General features: G+C 38.9%; 1 protein-coding gene across 21 annotated transcripts in view; it reads right to left on the bottom strand.

Moving 5' to 3' along the window:
* ANO4 (anoctamin 4) overlaps nt 1–27,817 on the bottom strand; it is a 413,826-nt gene that overhangs the window by 13,489 nt on the left and 372,520 nt on the right. For all 21 annotated transcript variants that reach the window (XR_012420534.1, XM_015431432.4, XM_005571998.5 and 18 more), the window contains 8 exons: nt 27,037–27,073; nt 24,681–24,792; nt 23,629–23,686; nt 23,392–23,489; nt 21,293–21,435; nt 10,147–10,299; nt 8,991–9,138; nt 3,516–3,635 (listed from right to left, as the gene is read on the bottom strand). Coding sequence is in view for 20 of the 21 variants with exons in the window: in XM_015431432.4 (XP_015286918.3) it covers nt 3,516–3,635; nt 8,991–9,138; nt 10,147–10,299; nt 21,293–21,435; nt 23,392–23,489; nt 23,629–23,686; nt 24,681–24,792; nt 27,037–27,073 (869 nt within the window). In the remaining variant the exon portion in view is untranslated. The remainder of the gene's footprint in view (nt 1–3,515; nt 3,636–8,990; nt 9,139–10,146; nt 10,300–21,292; nt 21,436–23,391; nt 23,490–23,628; nt 23,687–24,680; nt 24,793–27,036; nt 27,074–27,817) is intronic.

Below are 27,817 nucleotides of genomic sequence, written 5' to 3'. Positions count from 1 at the left end.
GGACCCTCAGCTGTAGGTCTGTTGGAGATTGCTTGAGACCCTGTTTGCCTGGGTATCAGCAGCAGAGGCTGCAGAAGATAGAATATTTCTGAACAGCGAGTGTACCTGTCTGATTCTTGCTTTGGAAGCTTCCTCTCAGGGTTGTACTCCTCTCTGTGAGGTGTGGGGTGTCAGACTGCCCCTAGTGGGGGATGTCTCCCAGTTAGGCTACTCAGGGGTCAGGGACCCACTTGAGCAGGGAGTCTGTCCCTTCTCAGATCTCAACCTCCGTGTTGGGAGATCCACTGCTCTCTTCAAAGCTGTCAGACAGAGTCGTTGCGTCTGCAGAAGTGTCTGCTGCATTTGTTTAGTTTACTGTGCCCTGTCCCCAGAGGTGGAGTCTACAGAGACAGGCAGGTTTCCTTGAGCTGCTGTGAGCTCCACCCAGTTCAAGCTTCCCAGCAACTTTGTTTACCTACTTAAGCCTCAGCAATGGCGGGCGCCCCTCCCCCAGCCTCGCTGCTGCCTTGCCGGTAGATCACAGACTGCTGCGCTAGCAATGAGGGAGGCTCCGTGGGTGTGGGACCCTCCCAGCCAGGTGTGGGATATGATCTCCTGGTGTGCCTGTTTGCTTAAAGCGCAGTATTGGGGTGGGAGTTACCCGATTTTCCAGGTGTTGTGTGTCTCAGTTCCCCTGGCTAGGAAAAGGGACTCCCTTCCCCCTTGCGCTTCCCAGGTGAGGCAATGCCTCGCCCTGCTTCAGCTCTCGCTGGTCGGGCTGCAGCAGCTGACCAGCACCGATCGCCCGGCACTCCCCAGTGAGATGAACCCAGTACCTCAGTTGAAAATGCAGAAATCACCGGTCTTCTGTGTCGCTCGCGCTGGGAGTTGGAGACTGGAGCTGCTCCTATTCGGCCATCTTCTGATCTCAAGCTCTTGACCTTAAGCTATATAGTCACCTTAGCCTCCCAAAGTGCTGGGATTACAGGCGTGAGCCACCTCACCTGGCCTCTATATTTTCTTTCACTTTCCCGAACCACGGAAAGCTTTGAAAAAGAAAGCTCAAGTCCACTCACTTCAGCACATTCCTTTTGGGTAAAAGTTGGCTGCAATGCTCTGTGTACCACTCCTTTCTGCCTTAGAATAGCAAATATTCTTCCCAGGTCATCGATGCATTTGAGAAGGTGTTTTTAAATTTTTCTCTACATGTTTAGGTGTGTTCAGCCCGAGAGCTGATCCAGGTGCCTCACCTGCTATATGACTGAAAACAAATCTGAAAATATTATTTTATGTGATTTTAATTAGAAATTTGAAAATGTTTTCTTTAGGGGACTTTTAAGAAAACTGCTAAACAAAACAATCATATTTTAACTTAATGGTGCCAGCATCAACAACTCCATTCACATTAATAATTTGTGGAACATACTTTTATGTTACTATGTGGGACAGGCAGGAAGAATTATGAGCCAGGAAGCAGAAGAGGAGAAAGACTCTGTATTTTTATCTTATTTTCAAATGATTACAAAGTTTTAAACTCCAAATAATAGTTGGCATTTTATTTTGAAGCATTTTATACTTAGGATCCTGTATGCCTCTAACAATGTTTACTAAATAATTTCATGTATGAAATGGTCTGGACAAGCAAGTGGAAAATCTACTGAAGAAAGCATCAACTGTTGCTTAATTGCTTGCTTCTCCACCAGACCGCAACAGGGAGCGGCACTAGATTATATTCCAGCCAGTCTTTCTCCCCATCTTACTTGTTACTCCATGTGGGAAAGGAAATAAGCCATCTGATGAGATGCGACAGCCAATGAGACCTGGGAACTTGGCATGAGTGTTTAAAGGGGTGGAGGGTGCGCTGTCACTGCACAGAAATGGGGAGCCCCTGCCTTCTCTCACCCTCTCTTGTCCTCTTAAACTGCCCCTGCCCAGGCTCACTGGGTATTCACGTCTCTCTTCTCCACATGGTAAGCAGAAGGTCACTTGTTCTAGCAGGCCAACCCAATTTCTGCTCTCTAGGATCTAGTTTCTTAGACTGGGACTAAGTGGGTAAATCTAGGCTGCTAACAGGTCTCAACATCAGTTTCTGTGCCTGTGCCATTTCTCTGAAAAAAAATCAATTACAGGCAAAGGGAAGAGAAGGGACAAAGAAGACATTATTTTATAGCAAGTGGTTACAAGGTTAATCTACAAAAGAAGAATCATCTGGTTTTGGTTCACAGAAAGCTGAAAATTCCCATCCCTAAGCATTATTAATGCCAGAAAGAGTGACGCTGGAGCCTCACTACGATGACTCTGTCTAGAGTCCTTTCCGGGCTGTGTGGCAGGTGGGAGAGAGTTATATCCACATCGTGTGGCCTGTCCACTAATGAAGCTACTTGAAAGAACACTGTGATGAAAGTTGGGAGCCTTGAATTCTACTCTAGCTTTGTTGTATCTCTCCAGACAAATCAATTACCATTTCTGGTCCTCAGCCTCACCCTCTGTAAGATGATGGATTGAAGCGAATCATTACGAAAGTCCCTATGTCAAAGCATCTAGGACTCGACGGCTGTTCTTCCTTGTGGCTTTGATTACAGGGAGAACATAGACTGTCATGATGGGGATCTCCAAAATTCTTTGTTTTGTTTTTGAGACAAGGTCTTGCTCCATACTTTGAATGCAGTGGTGCTATCATAGCTCACTGCAGCCTTGACTGCCTGGACTTAAGTGATCCTCCCACCTTGCCTTCCCCAAGTGCTGGGATTACAGGTGTGAGCTCACAAAATTCTTATAACATCAAAGTATTAAGAGAAAAAGGTGTCATCTGGACTCTTCAAGAGCTTTATACAAGTAATCTCATTGAGCTTTTAGTGAATGGTTTTATCATCTGTCAGATGAGATAATATTGCCTAACTTAGAAAGCTGATGTGATGATTAAGTGGAGTAACAGTTTCTGGCACAGAGTAGGTGCTCAACCAATTCTCCTTCATGTATGTTTGTATAGATACACATCAAGAGGAACAGTTTAATTAATTTCATTTTAGAGGGAGAGAAAGAGAGAATGAGCACATGTTGCAGAGGCTACTGTGGTGGAACCTGAAATGAACTGGGCCTCTTTCCACATGCTTCTGAGTTGTTCAACATTTAGAAATGTGATGTGATATACTCTGGGCAAGAGAGAGAAGCAGAACAAAGACAAGTGCCCTCAACAGCTGTCACTCAACCCCCATGGGGATTGTCTGTCCCTGAGTCCCTGGAGCCAGGGTATAACCTTCACTACTATATTTTTGGTTTTTCCCTTTAAGCCAGCAGTTCTCAATTCTGACTGCACCTGGTTTCTGAGTTCCACCGCCTGACATTCTGTTTTAATTGGTTTGGGATGCATCCCGGGCAAGAGAAGGCTTGAAAATTTTCCATGTGCTTTTAATGCATTGTTGAGATTGACAGTCACTGCTTTAAACACACTCAGCCAGAAGGGGCCTTCAGAGTAAAATCTCTCCACGGTGGAGCCAGCTCAGCTTACTCAGAGCCACGCTGGGTGCCACACTCACCTGCAGTACTTAAGAGGAGTCCCCGAGAACTCACTGCCATCTGATTCAGGCTCAGATCGGTTCTCGAAGTCAGAAATTCGAAATACAGACAAGCTGGCATTCACATAGCCAACCATGCACCTATAAGAGGAAGCAAATTCTACCATTAGGACACTGATCACCTTCTCTGTATCCAGTTCCCTGAAGACCCTGCTTCCCAGACGTCCCTGCAATTGTAAATGCCTGTAACTGGCCTTTCCTTGTCAAACAGAACTCAGGTTGGGATGTGCTGGAAAGCCCTAGGCATGTTCAATCAGAACAAGTTGCTTGTTTTGGTTCTTGTCTTTTTCTGCAGAATCATCATACAGAACATCTCTACTCCAATTAATGTTTCAGTGAAATAGGTAAAAAGCAGCATTACATGATGGGCATAAATTATATGTAAGTCACAGCTTCTTTTGTTGATGATACACATAAACACAGTTCCTCATTAGTGGTTTTATATATGTTTATAGATATTCCCAAAATGTTCCAAATATGTCTGGTGTGCATATGACCCCCTCTCACCAACTCATATCTCATGCTACAGTCATGCTGGACTAGATTCCCTGAAAGCTTCTGATGTTTTCATCCTCTGCTCGTTATCTTTTCTGTTAGAATTCCCTACCTCTTCTTTTACAAGTGGAAATAGTATTTATCCTTCAGTGGCCACCTGAAACACCACTCCTTCTAGGAAGACAACCTAATCATTCCAGTCACAATGTCTCACTCCTTTCCCTCTCTCCGTAGTACCATTATACTTAGTCCACCATTACCAGATTGCTTGTACTAGAGTTGGCAGCATACATATATGCCCTCTCCTTTGGACTGCAGTCTTTTGGGAGCAGAGCAGGTATCTTAGGTATTTATGTATCCTATGACTTAGGACAGTCTTACACAGTGTAGGAATCCCATAAATATTGAATTGATCTGATTGGAGGAAACTAAAGTATGTGATTCTATCGATCATTCTAGATTGAATGAGTAGATAAAATCAAGGATTTAATCATTCTGTCAATAATTCCACTCAAGAAAATGGACATTTTAAAAGTATGATAGCAAGCAGTACTCTCAGAAACATCTTTTCTACCAGTGTCTGAACAGTTTTACATATTGAACATTGTGGCGAACATATGCACTTACCGAGATAACAATGTTTGAAACTTTGGGTGAAATTAGCACTTAGATACATCCTGTATACATTTTTCTTTAAACAGTGTTTTACATACAAAAGCTTGGGTTTTGGGGTCAAATCTTAGTTCTGCTGGTTTCTAGTCATGTAATGTTGGCACATTATATAACTTCTTCTTTTTTTTTTTTTTTTTTTTTTTTTTTTCTGAGATAGGGCCTTGCTGTGTTGCTCAGGCTGGAGTGCAGTGGTGCGATCATGGCTCACTGCAGCTTTGACCTCCCAGGCTCAAACAATTCTCCCACCTCAGACTCCTGAATAGCTGGGCCTAAAGGCATGTGTCACTACACCCGATTTATGTAACTTCTTAAAGTGACAGAAGTTCTCACCTCATAGGGTTGTTGAGGGGATTAAATTAAATGATGAATGTGTAGCACGTAATACAGATCTTAGCCTATAAGTAAGATAAACATGGGTGGTGATTATTCATTTTATTTATTTCTTGCATCTCGCAGGGGGTCAATAAATAATTACTGATTGAATGAATAAATAATGATCTTCAGATTCTCTTCATTAACACGTCTGGCATGATTTTTCCAAGCTGCTGAACACTAAACCTAAATGATGACATGAACACAGTTGTGAGAACACATGGGTTCTGCGTGTTGCCTTGCTCAAGACAAATCACTGGCTTTATCATGGCCTTAAAAAAAATGAACCAAGCTGAAGGGCCCATTTGTCAAGTCACTCATAGGTGAAAACAAATGGTCAGGGGGTGTGTAACATGCCTTAATCCAAATGGCAGCAGGCCTCCCCTACTACTCGCTGAAAAGGTAATTTGGAATGATGTCTCCCTTACCTACGAACTGTCTAGAACTGGACATGAAAATAAATGAGTGCCTTGATGATGATTAGCTGTCACAGAGAGGGAGTAAGTTTTAGCAGAGTCTTTCTAAAGATCTGAGCTGTGGGAAGGGAACGGTGTTCTGGGAACTGGTGAATAAAAAAGGCCCAGCACTGAAATGGAATATTCATGACCCCTCCTGCACTCTTACCTCACAGACCAGCCCCAAGGCTTTATCAAGACTAACACTACTGTCCATTGGTTGTTCTGCTCCAAAACTCCATTCAGAAAATTTAAATTTAAATAAAACACCTGTCTCATTGGCCTATGCATGTAATGACTGTCATAAATCCCAGTTGAAAATGTGTCTTTAGTGGGTAATTACTCCTGAGTGCAAAACATTAAATGTGTACCTAGTGTATGAACACACAGTTATCAGCTGTGTATGTCTTCCTTCCATATCATTGCCATAATTGGGGAAAAAATGGATGCTAGGCATTTCACTAATTCCTTTCACCTTTTGTAGACTGTTAGTTATTGCCGACATCTATTGCCAAAACCAAATAGTCGAGGTGGTCATCAATTCAGGCAAGTGAGATTTCTCACACTTTGCTGTATAAAGTTCAGCTAGTGGCATGCAAGTATCAACTCACCGACCCATTGTTATAGCAGGAAGGTCACAGGTAGTAGAGAGCCCATGCCTGTCACTGGGTTTACTGGCAGGAATGCTATATACTCTCACTGTGACCCACAACCAGCTCTCAATGAGACAGAGGGAGATGAGGCTACACTGATGATCAGGGAGAATTGAGAAGTACCAAGAAAAAAGTAACAGACAAAGGAAGGGTTTCCTCTGAATATAAAGTCATTTTTCTTAAAGGAGTGGTAGATGGCCTCTGTAGGCACTTCCAAGAAAGATCTAGAAAATGTCTTATATAGGGTAGTGCCATTTGGATTAGGGTGCATATCTCTTCCATGTAACTTCTGAGATGACCACACACTCATTTAAATGTGAGAATTCTGCCGTAAAAGCCATTCGCTGCTTATTCTTTTAAATCCTTTAATACATAAGAAAGGGATGAGCCAGCAATCACTGTACTACCCCAAAGGCTTATTATGACTTTCTGTACCTTGACAATTCTGCTACTCTTATGAGTTCAGTAATTTCTAAAGCATTTCTAAATGGGAAAAAGAAAAAAAAAAAAAAAACCCTGAAAAGTAATAGAGTGGCCAGTGAGGCAGAAAATAAGATTCATGAAGAAACATACATAAATTTAACTATTCGAAAACATGAAAAATGACCAGGGGATTAGAAAACAAAAGGCAGATATATAAATTGAAAGTGGCAGAAGGCTAAGTCAAAAAGAAAGGTTAAAAAAGAAAGAAAGAAAAGAAAAGCTCTGAAGAGCCCAATAAAATTGATATAAGGAGGCTATTAGGTACACTTTAATCGCTGTGGACATTGTCTTAAATCTAATAGGTTGTTAAAATTCTAAAGCTTTGATTCACTATCAATTGTGCATAAAGGTTCCCATTTTATTTTTTGGTTCCCTGTAAAACAAGGTAGATTTCACCATATTTGAATTTGGGAAAGAACAGAAACACCACTGAGACGGAAACCCCAGGGGGTTTACTGTTACGGGACAGCCTCAAGGGCTGTGAGGTGCAGATGGAGAGTGAGTCGAGGTTCTACCTTCACATGGGCTCCCAGGGTTACTCTGCCTTGTGATTCTGGGCTTAACCTTTTTTAATCTTTTCCAGCTCCTCAAAGTGAAGATAATAATGCACGTCCCATTCCCAGGGCTGTTTTGAGAATCAAATCATATGTGAAAATGGTTTCAGTGAAGGTAAGCTTTTTTAGGCTAAGCCAAGCAGAGAATGTCAACGGCAGTTGCAATTAGAAAGAAATGCCTGGGCAAAATAACGTGTCTTTAAATTTCTCTTAAAATGGGATGGTATACTCACTGAAAGTTGCTAGATAATTAGTGTGGCTGGCCACATGCTTATAGTAGTCAAGAACTTTATAGAAGCCTTTTCAAATAACTGGATTGTGAGCTTTATGATATTTCTCAATCATTCACGCCGTAGCCCATTTATGTAGGATTAATAATGAACTTGGACCCAGGCCAGGTTTGCATGAGTAATGAAATTGGACCCAGACCAGGTTTGCATGAGTTCAGTTGATTGGATTTGGTGGCACTCAACTCCTTGGGGTCGATCAGCTACCATGGCTGCAGAGGACAAATCAATCTGGCTCAGGCTAGTAAACCAGGGCTGCTTGTGTAAGTAGACAGCAGCCCATGGAGGGTGATTTCTGGGTTATTAAGAAGACCCTGTGATCCCCAAACACATCTCACTCTGACCTATAGACATCTAAATCCCATAATAAGAATTTAATTATTTTGGCTTTAGCCAAACAGGGATTTTTAAAGTATGTTAAGACTACTTGTCCTTTTTCCAAGGTACAGGAATGAAAGCTAGGGGATGTGTTATAATTTTGACTAGGCTTTATCTGACCATATGTAGACTTCCCTGGCTTCGCAAACCATTGAGGCAATGCCATAGAATTGATCCCCCTCCCAGGGAGTTTAGTCCATCCAACCTGCTTGGGGTAATATAGACATTGGTCAGGTCAATACCCAGGAAAAGGTCTTTCACTTACTTATTCCACAAATACTTATTGAGGACCTACTGGCTACTCAGTACATAGTTCCATATTTCCTATGTAAGATCTGCAGAGTCTACACATAATGACACAATGTAAATCAGATTGTAACTGTCCTTTTGCAAACTCATAAAATGATATAACTATACACACATCATATACTACTTTTTTGATATACACATTAGCATATCACACATTTTTTTTTTTTTTTTTTTTTTGAGACAGAGTCTCACTCTGTCCCCCTTGCTGGAGTGCAGTGGCCAGATCTCAGCTCACTGCAAGCTCCGCCTCCCGGGTTCACGCCATTCTCCTGCCTCAGCCTCCCGAGTAGCTGGGACTACAGGCGCCCGCCACCTCGCCCGGCTAGTTTTTTTGTATTTTTTAGTAGAAACGGGGTTTCACTGTGTTAGCCAGGATGGTCTCGATCTCCTGACCTCGTGATCCACCCGTCTCGGCCTCCCAAAGTGCTGGGATTACAGGCTTGAGCCACCGCGCCCGGCCAACACATTTCTAAATTCATAGTGGGCAGAGGTCGGGGGTAGGGAAAATGATTAATTGCTACTCTTACATTGGATTCCATCTAAAACCTGTCTGACTTGTATGTCCTCCAACTCTTCGGTAGATGAGGACACGTTTTCTTTGGCTGACAGTGTTATTATTATTATTTATAATAAATCATAATTCCACCTTCCCTATCACAGGTCTCTCCTTCTGGGCATGTATTCCATATTCTCCAGTGCAAAGTCTTCTGTCTGAGTGTCCAACCTCAAAAAATGGCTAGGAAATAGAAATTGTATAATGGTTTTATAGCAAACTTACTTTTGCCCAGCTTCTCCTTGGCCTGCACAAGGTCCATACTTATAGGCATACACCAAGCGAGGGATAAAGTCAGATGTTATCGCTATGACAAATGCATTTGTAATAACAGAGAGAATTCCAATGCCTTCAAGAATTCCATACCAAATTCCTATTCAAATAGAAGTGTTGTATTAGTTCCATACACAAAGCAGAGGTAATAATTATGAAAAAATGGGAATTCATTTTTAAAAGTCCTTTTCATGGGTCCATTCTTCATCTTTCCAAATACTGACAGTTGCAACCAGGAGGAAGGATTTGTGCAAACAACTTGGCATTGAGGAAGTTTCTATGGGAGTGTCTATATGCTCATGACTTAATAGTCAGGATCAGACATGAGGCAGAGAATTCTAGTCAATGATAAGGCACCAAAATACCATCTGATAGGATCAGCACACATAATGTCAAGCCCCACCAGACTGGGAGCTCCTTAAGGGTATGGATAGCATCCCTTCTGTCCATCTTTGTGGGCCTTGCCCATGACACACTGACCCAGGGTAGGTGCTCACAGAATGCGTGTTTGTTTCACACGGAGGTTAAAAGACATCATTAGCAATAACATCCACATGCAATTCTCTTCCACATATATTGGCTGGGTGACTGCCTGCTCTGTGCTAAGCACTGGATGCAGAGATGAATAAAAGACAGTCTTTGATCTCAGGCAACTCTCATTGGGGCTGCGTCTGATTCAACTCAACATCTCTAGTCAAATACCAAAGTTAATCTCTGCCATTAGAAAAACTGGATTATACTTCATGTAAATCAGGCAAACATTTAGGAAAGACCAAATCAAAGTTAAGCAAAGGGAAGATCTATTTCAAAAAGAATATAAGTGATAACAAATCTAAATTTTTAGATTCAAGCATCTTAAGATAGAAATAACCAAATTGAGAAACTATTTAAGCACAAATTCTCTAGCACTGGAAATTACAAACTTCCAAATAGCAGCTTTACTTCTTGTCTAATATTATTTAAAACTAATACAATTATTCTTTGCAAAAATTAGGTGAATCATCTTACATGGAAACCATAATTTAAAAATCTGAAGTTTGTGGCTTTTAAAATTTTACCTGCCAGATGTTTAATATTTATTTTAAAAACATATGTAAATCCAACTTACCTATGTCTTTGGCCCTTGAAGCTAAAGGTCTCCTCCACTGTGTGACAAATTTGTAAGCATCAAGTCGAATTTCAATTATGTTATTCAGTAAGGCCAGAAGTGGTGCTAGGGGAAAAGCTGCCACAAAGATAGTTGTGAATCCAAACTGAAGAACTAGAAAAGAAAAAAGGAAAAATAACAGAGAGTATTGGTTTTCCATTACTATTTTCAAAGGGATCATAATCTGAATACGTTATTGTCTTAAGTCCCATTTTTCCCAATACAGATGCACAGGGGACATCCCTTCCAGAAAGATGGCCAGGAGACAGGAAAAAGAGGCACTTCCTGGGCCTGGAAGCAACGGAATCCTGGGAGCTATGAGATCTGGACCTAGGATCCAGATCTTGTTTCCTAAATATCATTGTCTAACCAAAGGAATCAGTGTTCCTTGGAGGAAGGTTTGATTCCAGAGCTATGATGGTAGGGACAATACAAGAGAAGTCTGGGACATCTTGTGATGCCAGAAAGGAAGGAAATGCTCAAAAAACGATGGGGACATGCCAACAGGACACAGAACAAACTTGAAGGCACCCCTAATAGCCAAATCTGGAACAATTTGTATGAAACAATATTAATAATGAAAGCATAGGGCCGGGCGCAGTGGCTCAAGCCTGTAATCCCAGCACTTTGGGAGGCCGAGACGGGCGGATCACAAGGTCAGGAGATCGAGACCATCCTGGCTAACACGGTGAAACCCCGTCTCTACTAAAAAATACAAAAACCTAGCCGGGCGAGGTGGCGGGCGTCTGTAGTCCCAGCTACTCAGGAGGCTGAGGCAGGAGAATGGCGTGAACCCGGGAGGCGGAGCTTGCAGTGAGCTGAGATCCGGCCACTGCACTCCAGTCTGGGCGACAAAGCGAGACTCTGTCTCAACAAAAAAAAAAAAAAAAAAAAAAGAAAGCATGGGATTATAGCCCAAAGACTAAGTATCTAAGTCCAGACTGATGTAAATATATACTTACATAAATAAGTGATTAAATAAATAAAGGGGAGATAAGGAGTGGCTCTTCCTTATGGTAGAATTATAATTAATCAATATAGGAGGAATGATGAAAATTAAAAAATCACTATTAGTCAAACATCACAGTAATAATTTTTGTAGGCAAGAAATATCAAAGCACGCTAAAATTAGTAGAGGAAAGTATACTGAAGAAACTAGGATATTTGCAGATTCTCAAAGTATCTCCTCACATAATTTTTACTAATTACGAAGGGAAAAACAGTAACTTTTTAGCAGAGGAACCTGGAAAACATCTTTTTGTTTTTTGAGATGGAGTTGAGCTCTGTCACCCAGGCTAGAGTGTAGTGGCATGATCTCGGCTCACTGCAACCTCCATCTCCTGGGTTCAAGCGATTCTCCTGCCTCAGCCTCCTGAGCAGCTGAGATTACAGGTACCCACCACCATGACCAGCTAATTTTTGTATTTTTAGTAGATACAGGGTTTCCCTGTGTTAGCCAGGCTGATCTCAAACTCCTGACCTTGTGATCTGCCAGCCTCGGCCTCCCAAAGTGCTGGGATTGTAAGTGTGAGTCACCGTGCCCAGCCGAAAACATCATTTTAACCAAGTGATCAAAGCTAGTATCACCAGTAATAAGACATAATGATGTTATACACCCCGATATGATGCACTGAGGAGGGTATAACATTATTTCTGTGGTATTCTTGCCAAAAATGAATAACCCCAACACAATTATGCAAACACATGAGACAAACCTGAATTGAAGGTGCTTCTCCAAAACTACTGACAAATACTCTACAAATATGTCAAGATCATGAAAAACAAAGACTGAGGAATTGTCATCGATTAAAAGGAACTAAGGAGACAACACATCTAAATGTAATGTTGGATCTTGGAAGTATTGTGAACAAGAAAAAAGTTATTACTGGGAAAATGCAAAATTCAAATAAGGTCTGTAGATTAGATAATAGCATTGTATTCTTAACTTTTCTAGTTTTAATAAATATGTAAGATATTAACATTAGCAAAAGTAAGGTAAAGTATAGAAACTACTCTTTTTGCAACTTTCAAAATAAAATTTGTTTTAAAAGGGGGTGGTTTCTGATGCAAAACAACCAGTCATCATAATGGAAAATAAAAAAAATAAAATTTACTGGGCATCATGGACGAGAAGTATTTGGCTGTTTGAAGGACTATGTATATATACATATATGACTGTAAAAATAGTAAAAATATATTTACAAATCTGATTTTAGAAAGTAACAATAACAAAACAATGATTACACATACATATCATTTTCTATGTAAAAACAGGCATTGTTCTAATTACTTCATATACACTAACTCATTTAATTTTCATGACAACCTTATGTGGTGGGTACTATTATCCTCATTTTACAGGTAAGGAAACTGAGGCACAAAGAGGTCAGGTAACTTGCCCAAAACAAGTAACTAAGAAGGGACGCTAATCTCAGTGGTGTAGCTCCAGAGTTCTGCAAAATCCATCTACCTCATCTTGGTTATTTTGCCACCTCCAGGTGTCCCCTGTCTTTGGTGACATTCACACTTGGTGCTTGTGCTAGGTGGCTCTTTATGCACCAATAGATGTGGGCATTCCCTTCTCTTTCGACCTGGGTTTTATTTTTCTCTTGCCTTCTCTCTTTCTTTAGTAAGTCCATCTACTCCCATGACTTCATTATTATCTCTCTGATAAGGGTTCTCAATTCTCTATCTCTAACCCTGACTCTTTTCAGGGAATTGCCAGTTGTCTGTTATGCTACAGAAACAGCACTCCCCAAACCAATCTCTGAACCTCATCCTTGAACGTATTTATCCTTTTATGTCCCTCCTCCTTTCCTCCCTTCAGAATCAACTTGCATAAAAACCAGGTCTCGGCTAGCTTAGCCTTCAGAACCATTAGCCTCCTAGTCCTGACAATTACTCTTCAAAAATGTCTCTCATTTCTCCCTCTTCTGCACTGTCCCCACTTGAGTTCAGACTCTGATTTTCTAACTGGCTTTTTCTGCCTCCAAACTTTCAGCTCCCTGCCCTACCATTCTGCTGTCAGTGTGTCTAAAATGTTGGTTCAACCCCATCACTCATCTCCCTACAAAGAATGTTTCAGTAGGTTCTCACTGGCTGCAGAATAAATCCCAAACTTTTCACCACGCCATTCAAGGATCTCAGTAAATTGACTCTAAGCAAACTTCCAAGCCTCATGTCCAAATACACTCCACAAAGAAAACAGGTTTCCCAAACAATCCTCTACTCCGGCTACACTAGTAGCCAATTCTGATTTTATGGGTATACATCATATATGCACTTAGTGTTTCTATGACTACTTTGATAAAGTAGTCATTCTTCCTTCAAGAGAACACTCAAATGCACCCTCTTGAGTCTTCCGTAATTGTAATTAACTACTACCTCCTCTGTAGCTGCCACAACTCTGCTCACCACCATAAAACTTATTTTGTCTTGATTTTATGGTGTTTTGCCTTTTCCTCCTTTTGCAGTGAGCTTCATGAAAGTAGAAACAGCAACTTTTTTATGTTTCTTTTTCCTACATACTCACTACAGGAGTTTTGTGTATGAGAAGGACTTGTCAGGTATCAAATAATGCTAGTTCAATGACTGACATGTAATTACAATGAAGAAAAGCCGGAACACAATGAAAACCTATCAGGTAGAAATAAAACTGGCAGAGATAATTCTTACGATCACTAACAGTACTGGATGTTACCGACAGAAAAATGCAACTAGAGTTTAGTTCTTTCAGGTTGTATTTATATTGAAAATAACTGCAAGTTTAAAAGGAAAATGTGTTTAGTTCATTGGTAGTTTTTGTTTATCTGACACCTAATCAGTTTCATTATCTAGTTAAATATTATGGCCTAAAATCAAACCAACTAATCATTTTTACATAGCACAAAGGTGACCCACATGATATTGGTCTTGAAGTGATTAACTATAATGCCCATTAATGGCTGCTTTTTTTTTTTTTCAAGGGAAGAGACTTGTACAATACAGGTAGATTAATTTTAAAAAATTCCTTGGCAAAAAACTTTTAAATATTGGAAAGCATAAAGAATGATATAACAAACTTCCACATACCCATGGAAATGTTAGTATTAACTCTTGGTAACATTTTGTCATACCTGCTTAATATCTTTTTATAAATAAAATAAATACTATATAGATAAAACTGAATTCTCCTCTATTTTTGCTCTTGAGTGGTTTCCTCTCCCTTCACAGAGACAATTGCTGACATGAGTTTTGCATGCATCCTTCCAGTTCATTTATATATATATATATACACACACACACACACACACACACATAAATGCCCATATAGCAATAAATTATACATAGTGCATATATCACGTAAATAATTTTTGTGCCTAAACTTTACATAATGATATCATTATTTACAATTTTTTTGCTCTGTTCATATCACATGATAATTTTGAGATATTATCTTGATCTATATAGATCTAGTTAAACTTTTAACTGTTTTATATTCTAATATATAAGTTTACCTCCTTTTAGTTTACCCCTTCTCAGACATTACCTCTTCAAATATCACTTTTCCTCTTTCTTTATTCCTTTCTGGGACTTCTATTACAAATATTTCAGACTTTTTGGCTGTTTTGCATGTTTCTTATGTTTTCTGCTCTGTTTTTCTTTTCTTTTCTCTGGGCTTGTTTGGATTTTCTTTTTATTGACTTGTCTTCAAGTTCACTAATTTACTGTCTTATGTTGAGTCAATCTACTATTTTTTTCTTTCTTTTATTTGAGGTGGAGTTTTGCTCTTGTCGCCCAGGCTGGAGTGCAATAGCATGATCTCAGCTCACTGCAACCTCTGCCTCCTCTGTTCAAGTGATTCCCCTGCCTCAGCCTCCAGAGCAGCTGGGATTACAGGCACACACCACCACACTAATTTTTGTATTTGTAGTAGAGACAGGATTTCGCCATGTTGGTCAGGCTGGTCTCGAACTCCTGACCTCAGGTGATCCACCAACTTTGGCCTCCCAAAGTGTTGGGATTACAGGCATGGGCCACCGTACCCAGCCTCAATCTGCTATTAAACATATCAAATGAGTTCTTAATTCCAGATTTATATTTTGCAATTCTAGAATTATTTTTATAGATTTTAATTCTCTTTTAAAAGTCTCAATTTTTCAACCATTTTTGTCAATATTTTCTTCTATTTTTATATATAAATCATAGCTATTTGAAAGTCTCTGTGCTAAACCCAATTTCTGAATCATCTTTGGGTCTCCTTTTCCCTCTTATTAGTCACATTTTCTTGCCTTTTTGCATACCTAGTAATCTTTTTATTGTATGCCACACATGTAGAGGCTCTAGATCAAGGGCCAGCAAACTATGGCCTGTGGCCAAATTTGACCAACCATCTGATTTTCTTTTTTAACTACCTGTGAGCTAAGAATAGTTTTTATATTTTAAAAGGCTATATTTTAAATTGCTGTAAAAGAGTCTACATAATAGCCTTGATTGTGCTATTGGCTCAAAAAGCCAAAATTATTTACTATCTAGCTCTTTAGGAATAAATTTGTGATACTCCGCTCTTAGTGATGTTCTTTTCTACCATAAAGAATTCCCCCTGGTGATGTTAGGCAGATAAGAAAAATCACTTAAAGCTGGTCACAGATTAAGCTGGGCTAGTGCTAGCATAGAGTTTTTGTAAAGCTTAGTCCACCTTTGATTTGTTCTTGTTCCTTTGCTGTGATTGAGAACCTGGTGGGTCCCTATCTCCTTAGCTCTGAGAGGCAGTAAAAGGCTCAGTCCTGCCCTTTGAAAGGTTTTAAGGTTAGCTCTTCAGCCTCTTGCCCATCACATCCTCAAAGTGTTGTATTATTAAATAATTACTTTACATCATGATAAAAACATCAATTCAACAGTAAGTCAGAATAATTCAACTTGTATGTACATAATAACCCAGTTTCAAAATACATAAAGCAAAAGTTGACAGAACTAAAAATAGAGTAAGATAAATCCACAATCATACTTGTGGATTTCAAGTATGTAACTAGTAGATAAGCGGCACAATATTTAACAAGGACTTAGAAGATTTGAAAAACACAATTAATCAATCTTGCCGAATTGACATAAAAATATAGAGCATTATACCAAACAACCAACTGCAGAACATACTTGAAACATATATCAACACAGATGGTATAAAGGAGCATAAGGTAAATCTTTATATATATATATATATATATGTGTATATATATATATATAATCTTTATATATATACACACAATATCAAAAGACTGAAATAACAGAGAGAATATCCTCTGATAACAGTGTAATTAAATTAGAATCAATGACAGAGCAATATATCAAAACTCTTTAGATGTTTTGATACTAATGCATTCCTTCAAAATGTATAGTCAAAAATAAATTACAAGGGAAATGGAAAATGTTTTGCTAATAAAATACAACATATGAAAACTTGTGGGATACAGCCAAAGCAGTATTTATAGAGAACATTAGAGCTTTGAATCCCTATATTAGAAAAAAAGAAAATCTGAAAATCAGCATCTTGAGATGCTGAGAAAAAAAGTGAAACTAAGCCCAAAGGAAGTAAAGGAAGGAAATAAAGAGCAGAAATGAATGAACCAGAAGGCAAAGGTGTAGTAAAGAAAAATCAACAAAGCCCAAAGTTAGTTTTTCTTTTGAAAAGATTAATAAACCTCTAAGGTAATGTTTTAAAAAAGGGAGAAAAGCACAAACTATGAAGTTATAAGTAAAAGAAAGGGCATCACTATACACCCTAGATATATAAAAAGTTAATAAGGAGATAATATAAACAATTTTGTGCTACTAAGTTTGAAAACTTAGATGAAATGAACAACTTTCTTGAAAAAATACACAACTAATACACAACTTATGAAAACAGATGCTAGAAGAAATAAAAACTGAAATAGTCCTATATCTATTAAGTAAAATAAATCTATAATTAAAGTTCTTCTCATGAAGAAAATTTCAGGTCCTGCTACTTCATTGTAAATTATTCCAAGTATGTAAGAAAGAAATAATAGTAATCTTATGTAAACTGTTTCAGAGAAAAACATTACCTAATCATTTTAAAGAGCTATCATAAAAATGATACCCAAATCTGAATGAAACATTACAAGAAAGAAAAACTACACTGTAACATCTTCCATGAATTTGTATATAAATATTAGAAGCAAAATATCAGCAAATTGAACTTGGTAATTAAAAAAATGCATCATGACCCAAGTGGGCATTTTTTTCCAAGTTTGCTAGGTTAATTTAACGACTTTTTAACAACAAAAAAGAATCAATGAAATCCACTACATTAGTAACATTTCTTTAAAAATCACATAATCATTTCAATAGACTCAGGAAAATGACATGATATAACATAATACTAGTCATAATAATAACTCTCAGCAACCTAGGGATATATGAAAACTTCTTTAAGAAAACAATAAAAAGTATGTACAAAACAATACAGCTAGCACTACACTTAATGGTAAAATATTGAACACTTTCACCCTCAGGTCGGAAACAATGATGTCCAGTATCACCAGTTTTATCCAGCATTATATAAAAGGTCTTAGTGCATTTAGGCAAGAACAAAAAAATATATACATAATGACTAAAAAGGAAAATGTAAAGTTATCATTATTTGTGGATGATACAATTATGTATATATAGGTAGAAAATCTCAAAAAATATATAAGCAACTATAGTTGATACTAGATGCTAGCAAGTTTGCATAAGCAAACATACAAAACAACAGTATTTCTATATATTTAATATTAGTAACAAAACATTAGAAAATAAAACAATAAAAACATCATTTGCAGTTGCAAAGATTCCTAAGGTGCCTAGAAATCAATCTAAGTTTTACAAAACGTATATACTAAAATCTACAAAAAGTATTGCTGATAAAAATATAAAAAGACATAAATAAATGCAAAGATATACCATTTTCATGGATTGAGAAAACATCAAATGTCTTCAAATTGATGTAGGAGTTCAATTTAATCCCAACTAATATTTCAGTAAGATTTTTATAGAAATTAGAAATCTGATTCTAAAACTTATATGGCAAAAATTTTGAAGAAGAACAAAACTGAAATTTCTTTTCACTTAAAGACACCAATAAGAAAATGAGAAGTCAACCAATAACTGAGAAATGGTATTTAATTTGCAACATATACATCTGACAAATGATTGATATCCAGAATATATAAATAACAAATCACTAAGGAAAAGACATAGATACCCACAAAAAAACACATGCTTGAATATAAATTCACAAGAGTTTATCCAAATGACTATAAGCATATGAAAAAGCTGCTCAGCATTATTAGTTATTATAAAATTTCAAGTTAAAATCATGATGAGATACTGCTGCATACCAACCCAAATGGCTAAAATATGAACACAAGTTTTAGTAAGTTTATGGAATAACTGGAGCTGTTCTACTGTTAGCCAGAGTATAAACTGGCACAGCCTGGTTTTGAAGACTGTTTTCAAGTGTTTATTAAAAACAAACAAATGCATATCTATGGCCTCCCAACTCCACTCTTATGTAAATTCTTAATAAAAACATCTATGCATGTTAATCAAAACACATGTACAAAAATGTTCATAAAGGTATTATTTATAAGAGCCTAAATCTGGAAACAACACAAGTGTCTATCAGCAGTAGAATGGATGGATAAGTAATAGTACTTTTTTGTTTGTTTGTTTTTGTTTTTGAGATGGAGTTTTGCTCTGTTTCCCAGGCTGGAGTGCAATGGTGCAATCTTGGCTCACTGCAACCTCTGCCTCCCAGGTTCAGGCAATTCTCCTGCCTCAGTCTCCCAAGTAGCTGGGATTACATACACCTGCCACCGCGCCCAGCTAATTTTTGTATTTTTCAGTACAAACGGGGTTTCGCCACATTGGCCAGGCTAATCTTGAACTTGTGACCTCAGGTGATCCACCTGCCTTGACCTCCCAAAGTGTTAGGATTACAGGCATGAGCCACCACGCCCAGCCAATAATAGTATATTATTATTCAGGAGCCTAGAAGATCTGTAAACTCACAAAATAGCTCATCTATTGGCACACTGATGTCTTCACTTCTAGAAGTAAATTTGCGTTTGTCTTTTCCTGACTCAAGCTTGGCAGAGGCTTTGCTTTTGTCAAAATGCAGTTACCTAGCACATTATTTTTTAGAGTGCTCAAGAGTACATTTCATGATATGTGGAGGGTTGAGGGATTGATGGTGGTATGGGGGTCTGTATGCTGTGTCAGAGCAGCAGGGGACAAAGTTGGGGCTCATCTGGGAGTGGAAATGCAAAACAACAAAACAAAACAAAACAAATAAAAAACCGCACATGACTAAGGAAAGATAGGGTGGGTGTCAAAGACAAACTGCCTGTTTCATAATTTGGCTCCTGGTCTACATTCTAGGAATACTATGCAGCAATAAAATGAAGTTCTACTACCTGTAGCAACATGGGAGAATGTTAGAAAGATAATATTGAATGAAACAAGCCAACTACAAAAGAGTATGTACTCTACAATTCCATTTAAATGGAGAATAACAAAGGTAAAGTTAATGTATGGTATTAGAAGTCAGGAAAGTGGTTAGAGAGGGTTTTATAAATGGAAGAGGGGACAAAGAAGTCTACTTTGATATTGATAATAATCTATTTCTTGATCTAGCTCACTGGATAGCAACATTTCCCAGAAATAAAGAACCAGAAGGTAAATATTTCAGGCTTTGCAGACCAGGCACTTTCTGACACAGCTACCCAACTCTACTATTGCAGTGCCAAAGCAGCCACAAATTAATATGTAAATAAATGGGAGTTGCTGTGTTCCAATAAAACTTTATTTACAAAAACAGGCAGTGGACTGAATCTGACCTGCAGGCAATAGTTTGCCAACCTCTCAGCTACATAGATTTGGTTACATTTGTGTGAAAATTTGCAAAAATTAATTGATCTCTACACTTACATATACCTTTTCACTATTATACTTCAGTGAATACATTTTAAAGTATATAACAAAGTCGGGAAGTCATTAAGGAAATAGCAAAAACAAAAGAACAGACTTGAGTAGTTAGAACTCATCAGTCTGCTTGTGATAATTCTGAGATTTGTTCTGTGCTGCAAAGATATTTCAGTATTTGGAGCACTACCAAATTCTAGCCGCATAAAACTTTCTTTTTAAGCACTCAATATACCAACATTATTGTTCATTGTCTTCTTTATGGGAGAAGAATCCATTAAGGGATCTCAAAATGGTTAGTTCTCTTAATGAATTCTCTTTATTAAGTTTTATTTTTAATGTCCAAATTGATTTCTTCCCCAAGTTATATCATTCTGCCATTCTATAATTGAAACTCTAAAGACATAAGCAGATACTTAGAACATACGCAATTTAAGAAACATTAAGCGTCAATTCTACTAATACTTTAAATTTCAAATTTGCCCAGAAAAAACTGCTTCCTTTAGAGGCAATGGATCTTGCCCAGCCCTTCCCTCATTTCTGCTCCTATGTTAGAGCTTAAAATGAAAAGAAATATATACATATTCCATTTAATAATGAAAGAAAATATATATACTTAATTTATCTAAGATATTTTATTTGTCTTTCCCTCTAGAAGACAAAAACAATAAGAGAATAATAGTGATATAAGTAACATGTGCTATGTATACACTGAGCTAGGCATTGCTCTAAGTCATGTTCATGCATTAACTCATTTAATCCACACAAAGACTCTATGAAATGGTTCCTCTTATTATTATTCCCACTTTAAAGATGAGAAAACTGAGACAAAGACAGATTAAGTAATTGCCCAAGGTTTCACAGTTAATAAATGATAGGGCTAGGATTTGAACCCAGATAATTTACTTCCAAAGCCCATGGTCTTAGATACATGCTAAGAGAAATTGCTTTGCTTTGATTCTAGAGAAATCTGATTCTGTAAATATAAGTGCAGCATAGTTTAAGCAGGACATGCCTTCCTCTCTGTTTGGCTTAGGAATCCCTATGCACTGAGGACCTTGATGATAATGAGTATACGTTTAGTTGAATATATCTGGAGATTTAAAATTTATAATTAATAAAATAAAGTAGAATATTTCCATACTCATTTCTAAGTATTCATCGAAGAGTCCGTAGGCATTCATCGGCTGAAGGTTATAGTCCTTTTCCCATTGTGGGAAACTTATTTTCCTTTCAGGTCCATGTTCTTGTCGTACTTTTCTTCTAGTCCACCAATTCTGAATTAACCTGGGCAAAAAGATCAATTTCTTACAAAAATGTAACTGATCATATGACTTAGGTAATGAGAAAGAGGAGAGTTTGAATATAGAAACATAGTTTGAAAAAATTCAGGACAGGCTATCAAAGAAATAAAGCCTCAGGTTGGTAAGAAAATAACAATGGAGTCTATACTTCAAGTATTTCTATTAGCAAGTAAACAGAATGACTGATGAACTTATTTTAATCATTCATGAAACTGTCTCATGTTGGGCATTGCCTATGAGGGTTGAATAGAGGACTGAGAATATCTATAAATGGATATCCCAGTACAAAGGCAATACCAAGACATCTTGAGGAATATCTGGCTTAAGTGGCTTAATTTAGGACCCTTGAGCAGTCTTGCCACATGGGTGCTGAGCTGCATACTCTGACGTCAGGGGCCTAAAGATCTGCAAACCCACAAAATGCTTCCTCTCTTGGTGCACAGACACCTGCAGTTCTGCAACTGGACTTGCTTGCTTTTGGCTTGAGCTCTCCACAGGGGCTCTGACTCCCAGTAACATGCACCTGGCATTGGCAAGGCTAGCACAGGAACCGTCACCAGTGATCAGGAGTGCATTTTGTAATATGAGAAAGCATTGAGGAAATGAGAGGGTGGAGGCAGGTCTGTGTTCTGTGCAGTACAAGGAAAAAGTTGAAGGATATCCAGGAGTAGAAGTGCCAAAAAACAAAACACATGGGAAATGAAGCAAATAAAGGGATGAATATAAAAGACAAACTGCCTACTTTACAATTTTGCTCTATGTCCTTATTACTAGAAGATAAAATATAATTATCTTGATGTCTATGACATTTTAATTGTGGTTTATATCTTAATGTAGAACACAATGCTGATAATTTTTGTTTTATGTTTTATTTTTAAAAAGTTTTATAGAAAACATCAAATACTTGGAACAAGATTTCTTTTTTTTTTTTTTTTTTTTTTTTTTTGAGACAGAGTCTCGCCCTGTTCCCCAGGCTGGAGTGCAGTGGCGCGATCTCGGCTCACTGCAAGCTCCGCCTCCTGGTTTCGCACCATTCTCCTGCCTCAGCCTCCCGAGTAGCTGGGACTACAGGCGCCTGCCACCACGCCCGGCTAATTTTTTGTATTTTTAGTACAGGTGGGATTTCACTGTGTTAGTCATGATGGTCTTGATCTCCTGACCTCATGATCCGCCCACCTTGGCCTCCCAAAGTGCTGGAATTACAGGTGTGAGCCACCGCGCCCGGCCTGGAACAAGATTTCTAAAAATAAATCTAAGAACAGAAAATTACTGGCTTTGGTTCTGACAGAGAGCTAAGAAAAGACTTTCTGAAATGAACCAAGTTCCCACTAATTGTTCTGGCTGAGTAGTCCTCCCTGAAACCTTGAGTTTTCTTTGTCTCTACAGAGACATTGAGCTGACATGGAAACCAATAGGTGTGGAATTAAAGCAGAAATAGAAGCATTGTTGATTTATGTCCCCATTAAAACTTAACTGACCAGAACTGAGCAAACACAGCAGAATTCAAGGTTATCCGTACAAAGTTGATGCAAGTTTTTGCTCATTGTTGTCAACATGTTATCACCAGGTTTACCATGGGGATGGGAGAGTAGAGATGTAGTTAATGTGTCATACATAGCTGAGGACTTGCAATGCTGGAGCCCGAAAGGTCAGAGGTATCATTTAAAGTGGCTCACAAGCAAGTATCCAATATTTAGGGGCCTACAGAGGCTCCTTAAAGAATATGCACATTTGTTCATGTGAATTGTGCTAAATCTCCCAGAAGAGCCAATGTTTATGATTTTCATGGCTGCCTTTGGATGTCTAAATGTAAGCACTTAGTTCCAGGTGCACACACTGGCTTAATTGCTGAGTCTGCATTGCTTATCTTACTTGCCACACCTAGAAAAGCCAATAATGAGCAATGCTGCCTCTCAATTATTGATACTAAGGTACTTACGGGTAGCCAAGTTCCATGAAATTATTCCAGGTCTGCTTTAGCACCATTATAATACCCATTTGCATACACAGATCAATAAGGCATCCACTAGGGTGGCACTGCAAGATAAGCAAACACAGAAATTCCAGAATCAATGGAGAGGAAGAAAGGGTGTCTGGTTTCTAATCTATACAAAGTTGCCCTAAGGCTGTTTAATGCAAGTCTGTTGGAAACAAGGAATGATGGGAGAATACAGACCTCTTCTAGTCTCCACCTGTTTATCAGCCTCAAGTAGGCACCTGGGTGTCCTGTAAATCTTCAACACACAAAGAAAAACAAGCCATTAGTGCTCTAGGTCCAAGCTTTCAGTGAATAGTACATTTAGTTTAGCACAGTCTCTAATGTGAGTGCTGCTACAATAAGTAGTAGGTCTGGGGGAATTAGGAAACCCTCCAGATCTGTCACAACCATAGCTTCTGGAATTCTCCAGGGGACATTTCTCTTCTGGCCTTTCTGTCAGGCTGCCTAATGCGGAAGCCAGTTCTTGCTGCTTGCTGTGGACTTTTAACATTTTCTGCTGCATATCAATTGCTCTGGCCTGTGTAAGCAGAAGTTTTACTCCTGGATTTAAACACATTTGATCTTTCTGAGTAATAGTCATGCTGTTAAAAAAGTTATTGAACTATTTTCCTGGAGTTTTGTGCTGCTGGAATAGCTAGAAATGACGGAGAGACTGCTGTGTTGATCTCACCAGAACGCTATACCTGGCCCTTTCTGGGTTCCCATCTCCTCTGAAACGCCTCCGGATGTCAGGGAATTCACGCGACATTACCACTACACAGGGAATCTTTCCCAAATCCTCATGACTGCTGGATTTAAAAGTTACCCTGGCATCCCGTTTCTGCCCCCTTTCCTGTCAGGATGTCCTTCTCTCTTCAGGGAAGTCAGGAATCCAGAACACGCTGCAGCCCCCTCCCCGTTTTGCCACCTGCTGTCATAGGTGTGAAAGCCAGGGCCCTGATTCAGGTGCAGACAGAGGCCAGAAGTTTTCGATGCATCATTCACACGCGCAAACTATTTTCCTCTGCTTAGCTTAGCAACAAAATGTGCACAGGCAGTTTTGAGTGGAGATGATTTCCCTGGGATGCTGGGTGGTTTTGACATTTGGGAAGGGAAAGGAGGAGGATGCTCTTCCCTTTTGACACTTTGTATAAATCACCCTAAGGGAGGGCTTCTCTGTCCCCATGGGTCAGTGACCTCTAAGTGTTCTGTCCTCAGCTTGGGGAGGTGTGCAGGGGTCAGGTTCTTACCTTCCGAGGAAGAATGCGATGTAAAATGTGGAGCTGTTCAGATTGACGAACTGAAAAAGAAACATTTTCAGGGTGAAGCTGTTCTCCCACTCAGACTCTGTGCGAGGCTGTTCTGTGGACAAAAGGTGAGCAGAGTTTCAAAGGCCGAATCTCATCCCCTCTCAACTCCCTCTCTTCCCCTCCCCACACACACAGGGTGGGGGACACAGGAGTCCTGAGGAGGCTGCAGGAGACTCCAGTTTACCCACAGACGGCATGTGATGGAACAGAGCATCCATAGGATCCTCAAGCTCACAGACCAGACCCAACAAGGGTCTCATGGGAAGTGGCTATGGAAGAATCTGAGAGGACTGAATACCTAGACTGTTCCACTCTTACAGGATACCCGGAGAGCCAGCAGCAGAGACAGCCAGGCTGTCGAGGCCTCATTCCCAGTCCTGGCTCTCTGCAGTAGCCTTTTCTTTTCCAGTTAGTCTATGCAGGCTTAGTTCCTCCTAGCTCCAAGGAGTTCCTTGGTCTCAACTTCTAGTTCTCATATTATACCAACCTACCGCTTAAGAGGGAGTCAAATCCATATCATAGAACGCTAAGAGCATTTGACTCCTTTGCCTTTACCCTTATCCCCCATTTTCCATTCTCATGGACAAATATCAAGGAGGTGGCATCATCTTTAGAGCTTTTACTGCATATCACCATCTGTGTCTTATAATTTCCTGACCTCAGTCAGGGGCCAATTCTCATCTCCACATATTTTAACATCCATAAAGCAAATGCTATCTGGACATAATGGTGTGAATCAAAACGTGGATCCATTTGCCCTCAAGACCAAACCTCCAGCTAGAAATCTCATGTCAAATGCACTTATCCTTTCATAGGAGCTACATTCTAGGAGCAAGCAATGTCTAAGAAAAGGTATTTAATACAATAGCATTTTGTCTGCTTCCACATTCCCTGAGCTTCTAATTTCTCATTTAATACTTCACTTCATCAATTCATTTTCCATAAATTAGAACTCAAAATGCTTTCTGGGAGCATATCTGAGAAGGGAAGGGAGAATGAAAGAGAATCTGATTGAAAATGGCTTAAAATGTCAGTTTCAGGAACGGCCATACTGTTGCTGAGACCCAAAAAGACACGGGATTCTTAAAGGGTTTTCTTAAAGGGTTTTACTTCTGCTACTGAACTCCTGGTTACATGGAAAGGTCTCCTGGTCGCCGGCTAGGTTCCCAGGTGTCCCCACCATGGATGGACCAGGACTGTAACTCCACTGGCATTTTTGCTAGCCTGGATCAAGCTACCACAGGGTACATTGTCTACCAATGGGCAGTTATCTCTTCCATGGACATAAACCTCTTTCTGTCTTTTTGGGCAAGAACTGGTGGTGATGGAAGATTTCAATGACATTAAAAGAGATAAGGTAAAGTGCCTAGCTCTGTATCCAGCACATAGAAAGTTTCAATAAATGCTATCTATTATCATAATGATGATTAAAAATAGGAACACTTTTGTGAGTTTTTTCTCCTCTGGACAAGCTTCTTATGGAATGCATTAAAGCAAGTTACGGATGGGAGCATGTAATTTTCTCAAACTGCATAGAGCACAATGACCAATACCTTGTTAATAAAATTGGGACAATTCCTTTATTTTGAAGATGAGATAAATGTACAAGTTATTACTGGCTACCAGATTGTTCTGGAGTGCAGTGGCATGATCATGACTCACTGCAGCCTTGACCTCCTGGGCTCAGGCAATCCTCCTGCCTCAGTCTCAGGAGTAGCTGGGACTACAGGTACATGCCACCATGCCTGGCTAATTTTTAAATTTTTTTGTAGAGATGGGTCTTGTTATTTTATCCAGGCTGGTCTTGAACTCCCGGACTCAAGGAATCCTCCTGCCAAGGCTTCCCAAAGTGCTGGGATTACAGACATGAGCCACCATGCCTGGCCTTCCAGTCTTCAAAGAAACTAATTTTGCTGTGAGTTTATATACCATAAAAACTTGATACATTTTTAATTAAACACAAAATATAGGCAATAGCAAATGAACACTTTCCTAAATTATATTGGATACTTTATACAAATGCACTTTTGTAATGCTATTTTTTGTGCACAAAGAGAAAATCTACCTTCAATTACATTAGCTCATGACAGATAATGTTTGTGATAGATTTTAAAGCTTTATGTAGAAAAATTACTAGATATATTTAAATTATTCTGTTGAAGGCAAACAAAAAAGTGTTGTATGAATTTGAAAATAAAGGGAATATTTCTTTCCAGCAGCATTAGCGAAAGGAATCTTTGAAACATACTTTCCAGACCACAGTACAGTACTGTGAAATAAAAAAGATTCCACTCACCTAAATTTGTCAGAAGCAGGGCAACTTTTTCATAGAGCTGCAAAATAAATTTCATGCATTTAATAAATGAACTGCACTTGTTATAAAATCTATAATCACAAAGGAAATAGGTAATCAAATCACAAGTCAAAATAATTTCATTAAGCATCCATTGCTCAACCAATGAAAACATTGTGTATAGAAATCTCAGACTCTTGGAGTCCACTGGTAATGGAGATTGCTGTAATTTTCAGGGCAAGAAAGAAATGTACAAGGTCCTATCTAACTATTTATAAAATCTCACTTCTTATTTTGGGGCAAATAATTTTATGGCAACAAGGCTAGCTGCTATTCATTACCAGCTTTCTAGGCAATGCTGGGCAGTCATAATATTGCTGAGCTTCTGCAACTTGAATGTAAAATCTCTAAGCCCACTTCTGACAGTAAGATTCTGCAATCCTATTCTTTATGGACTGCTGTAAACTCTAGGTTACAGCATTCAAAAACAATGAAGTGATTAAACATTACTGGAAATTCCCAGAGCTTATGGTACTCCACGTTTCCACTGGTGGACCAGATGCCTCCTTAACTCACGCATCCTTAACTCACCCAGCCATCTGGTCAATAGATGGTTCTGAGGGTGGGGTATGTGTATGCATGTGTGTATGTGTGTTTGTGTGTGCGTGTGTGCACTGAGGAGCAGAGAGTATAGTCTAGGGTAAATCCAGCTCTAGGAGATTACCCAGAGTGGGTATAATTGAAAGATCAAGTGCTGTTTCTAAAACAAAAGACAGTAAGTGAA

The sequence above is a fragment of the Macaca fascicularis genome, chromosome 11 (genome assembly GCF_037993035.2).
Source record: "Macaca fascicularis isolate 582-1 chromosome 11, T2T-MFA8v1.1".
NCBI classification, from domain to species: domain Eukaryota; kingdom Metazoa; phylum Chordata; class Mammalia; order Primates; family Cercopithecidae; genus Macaca; species Macaca fascicularis.
Note: the sequence above shows the minus strand (reverse complement) of the source record. Positions and strands in the feature narration are given on the sequence as shown.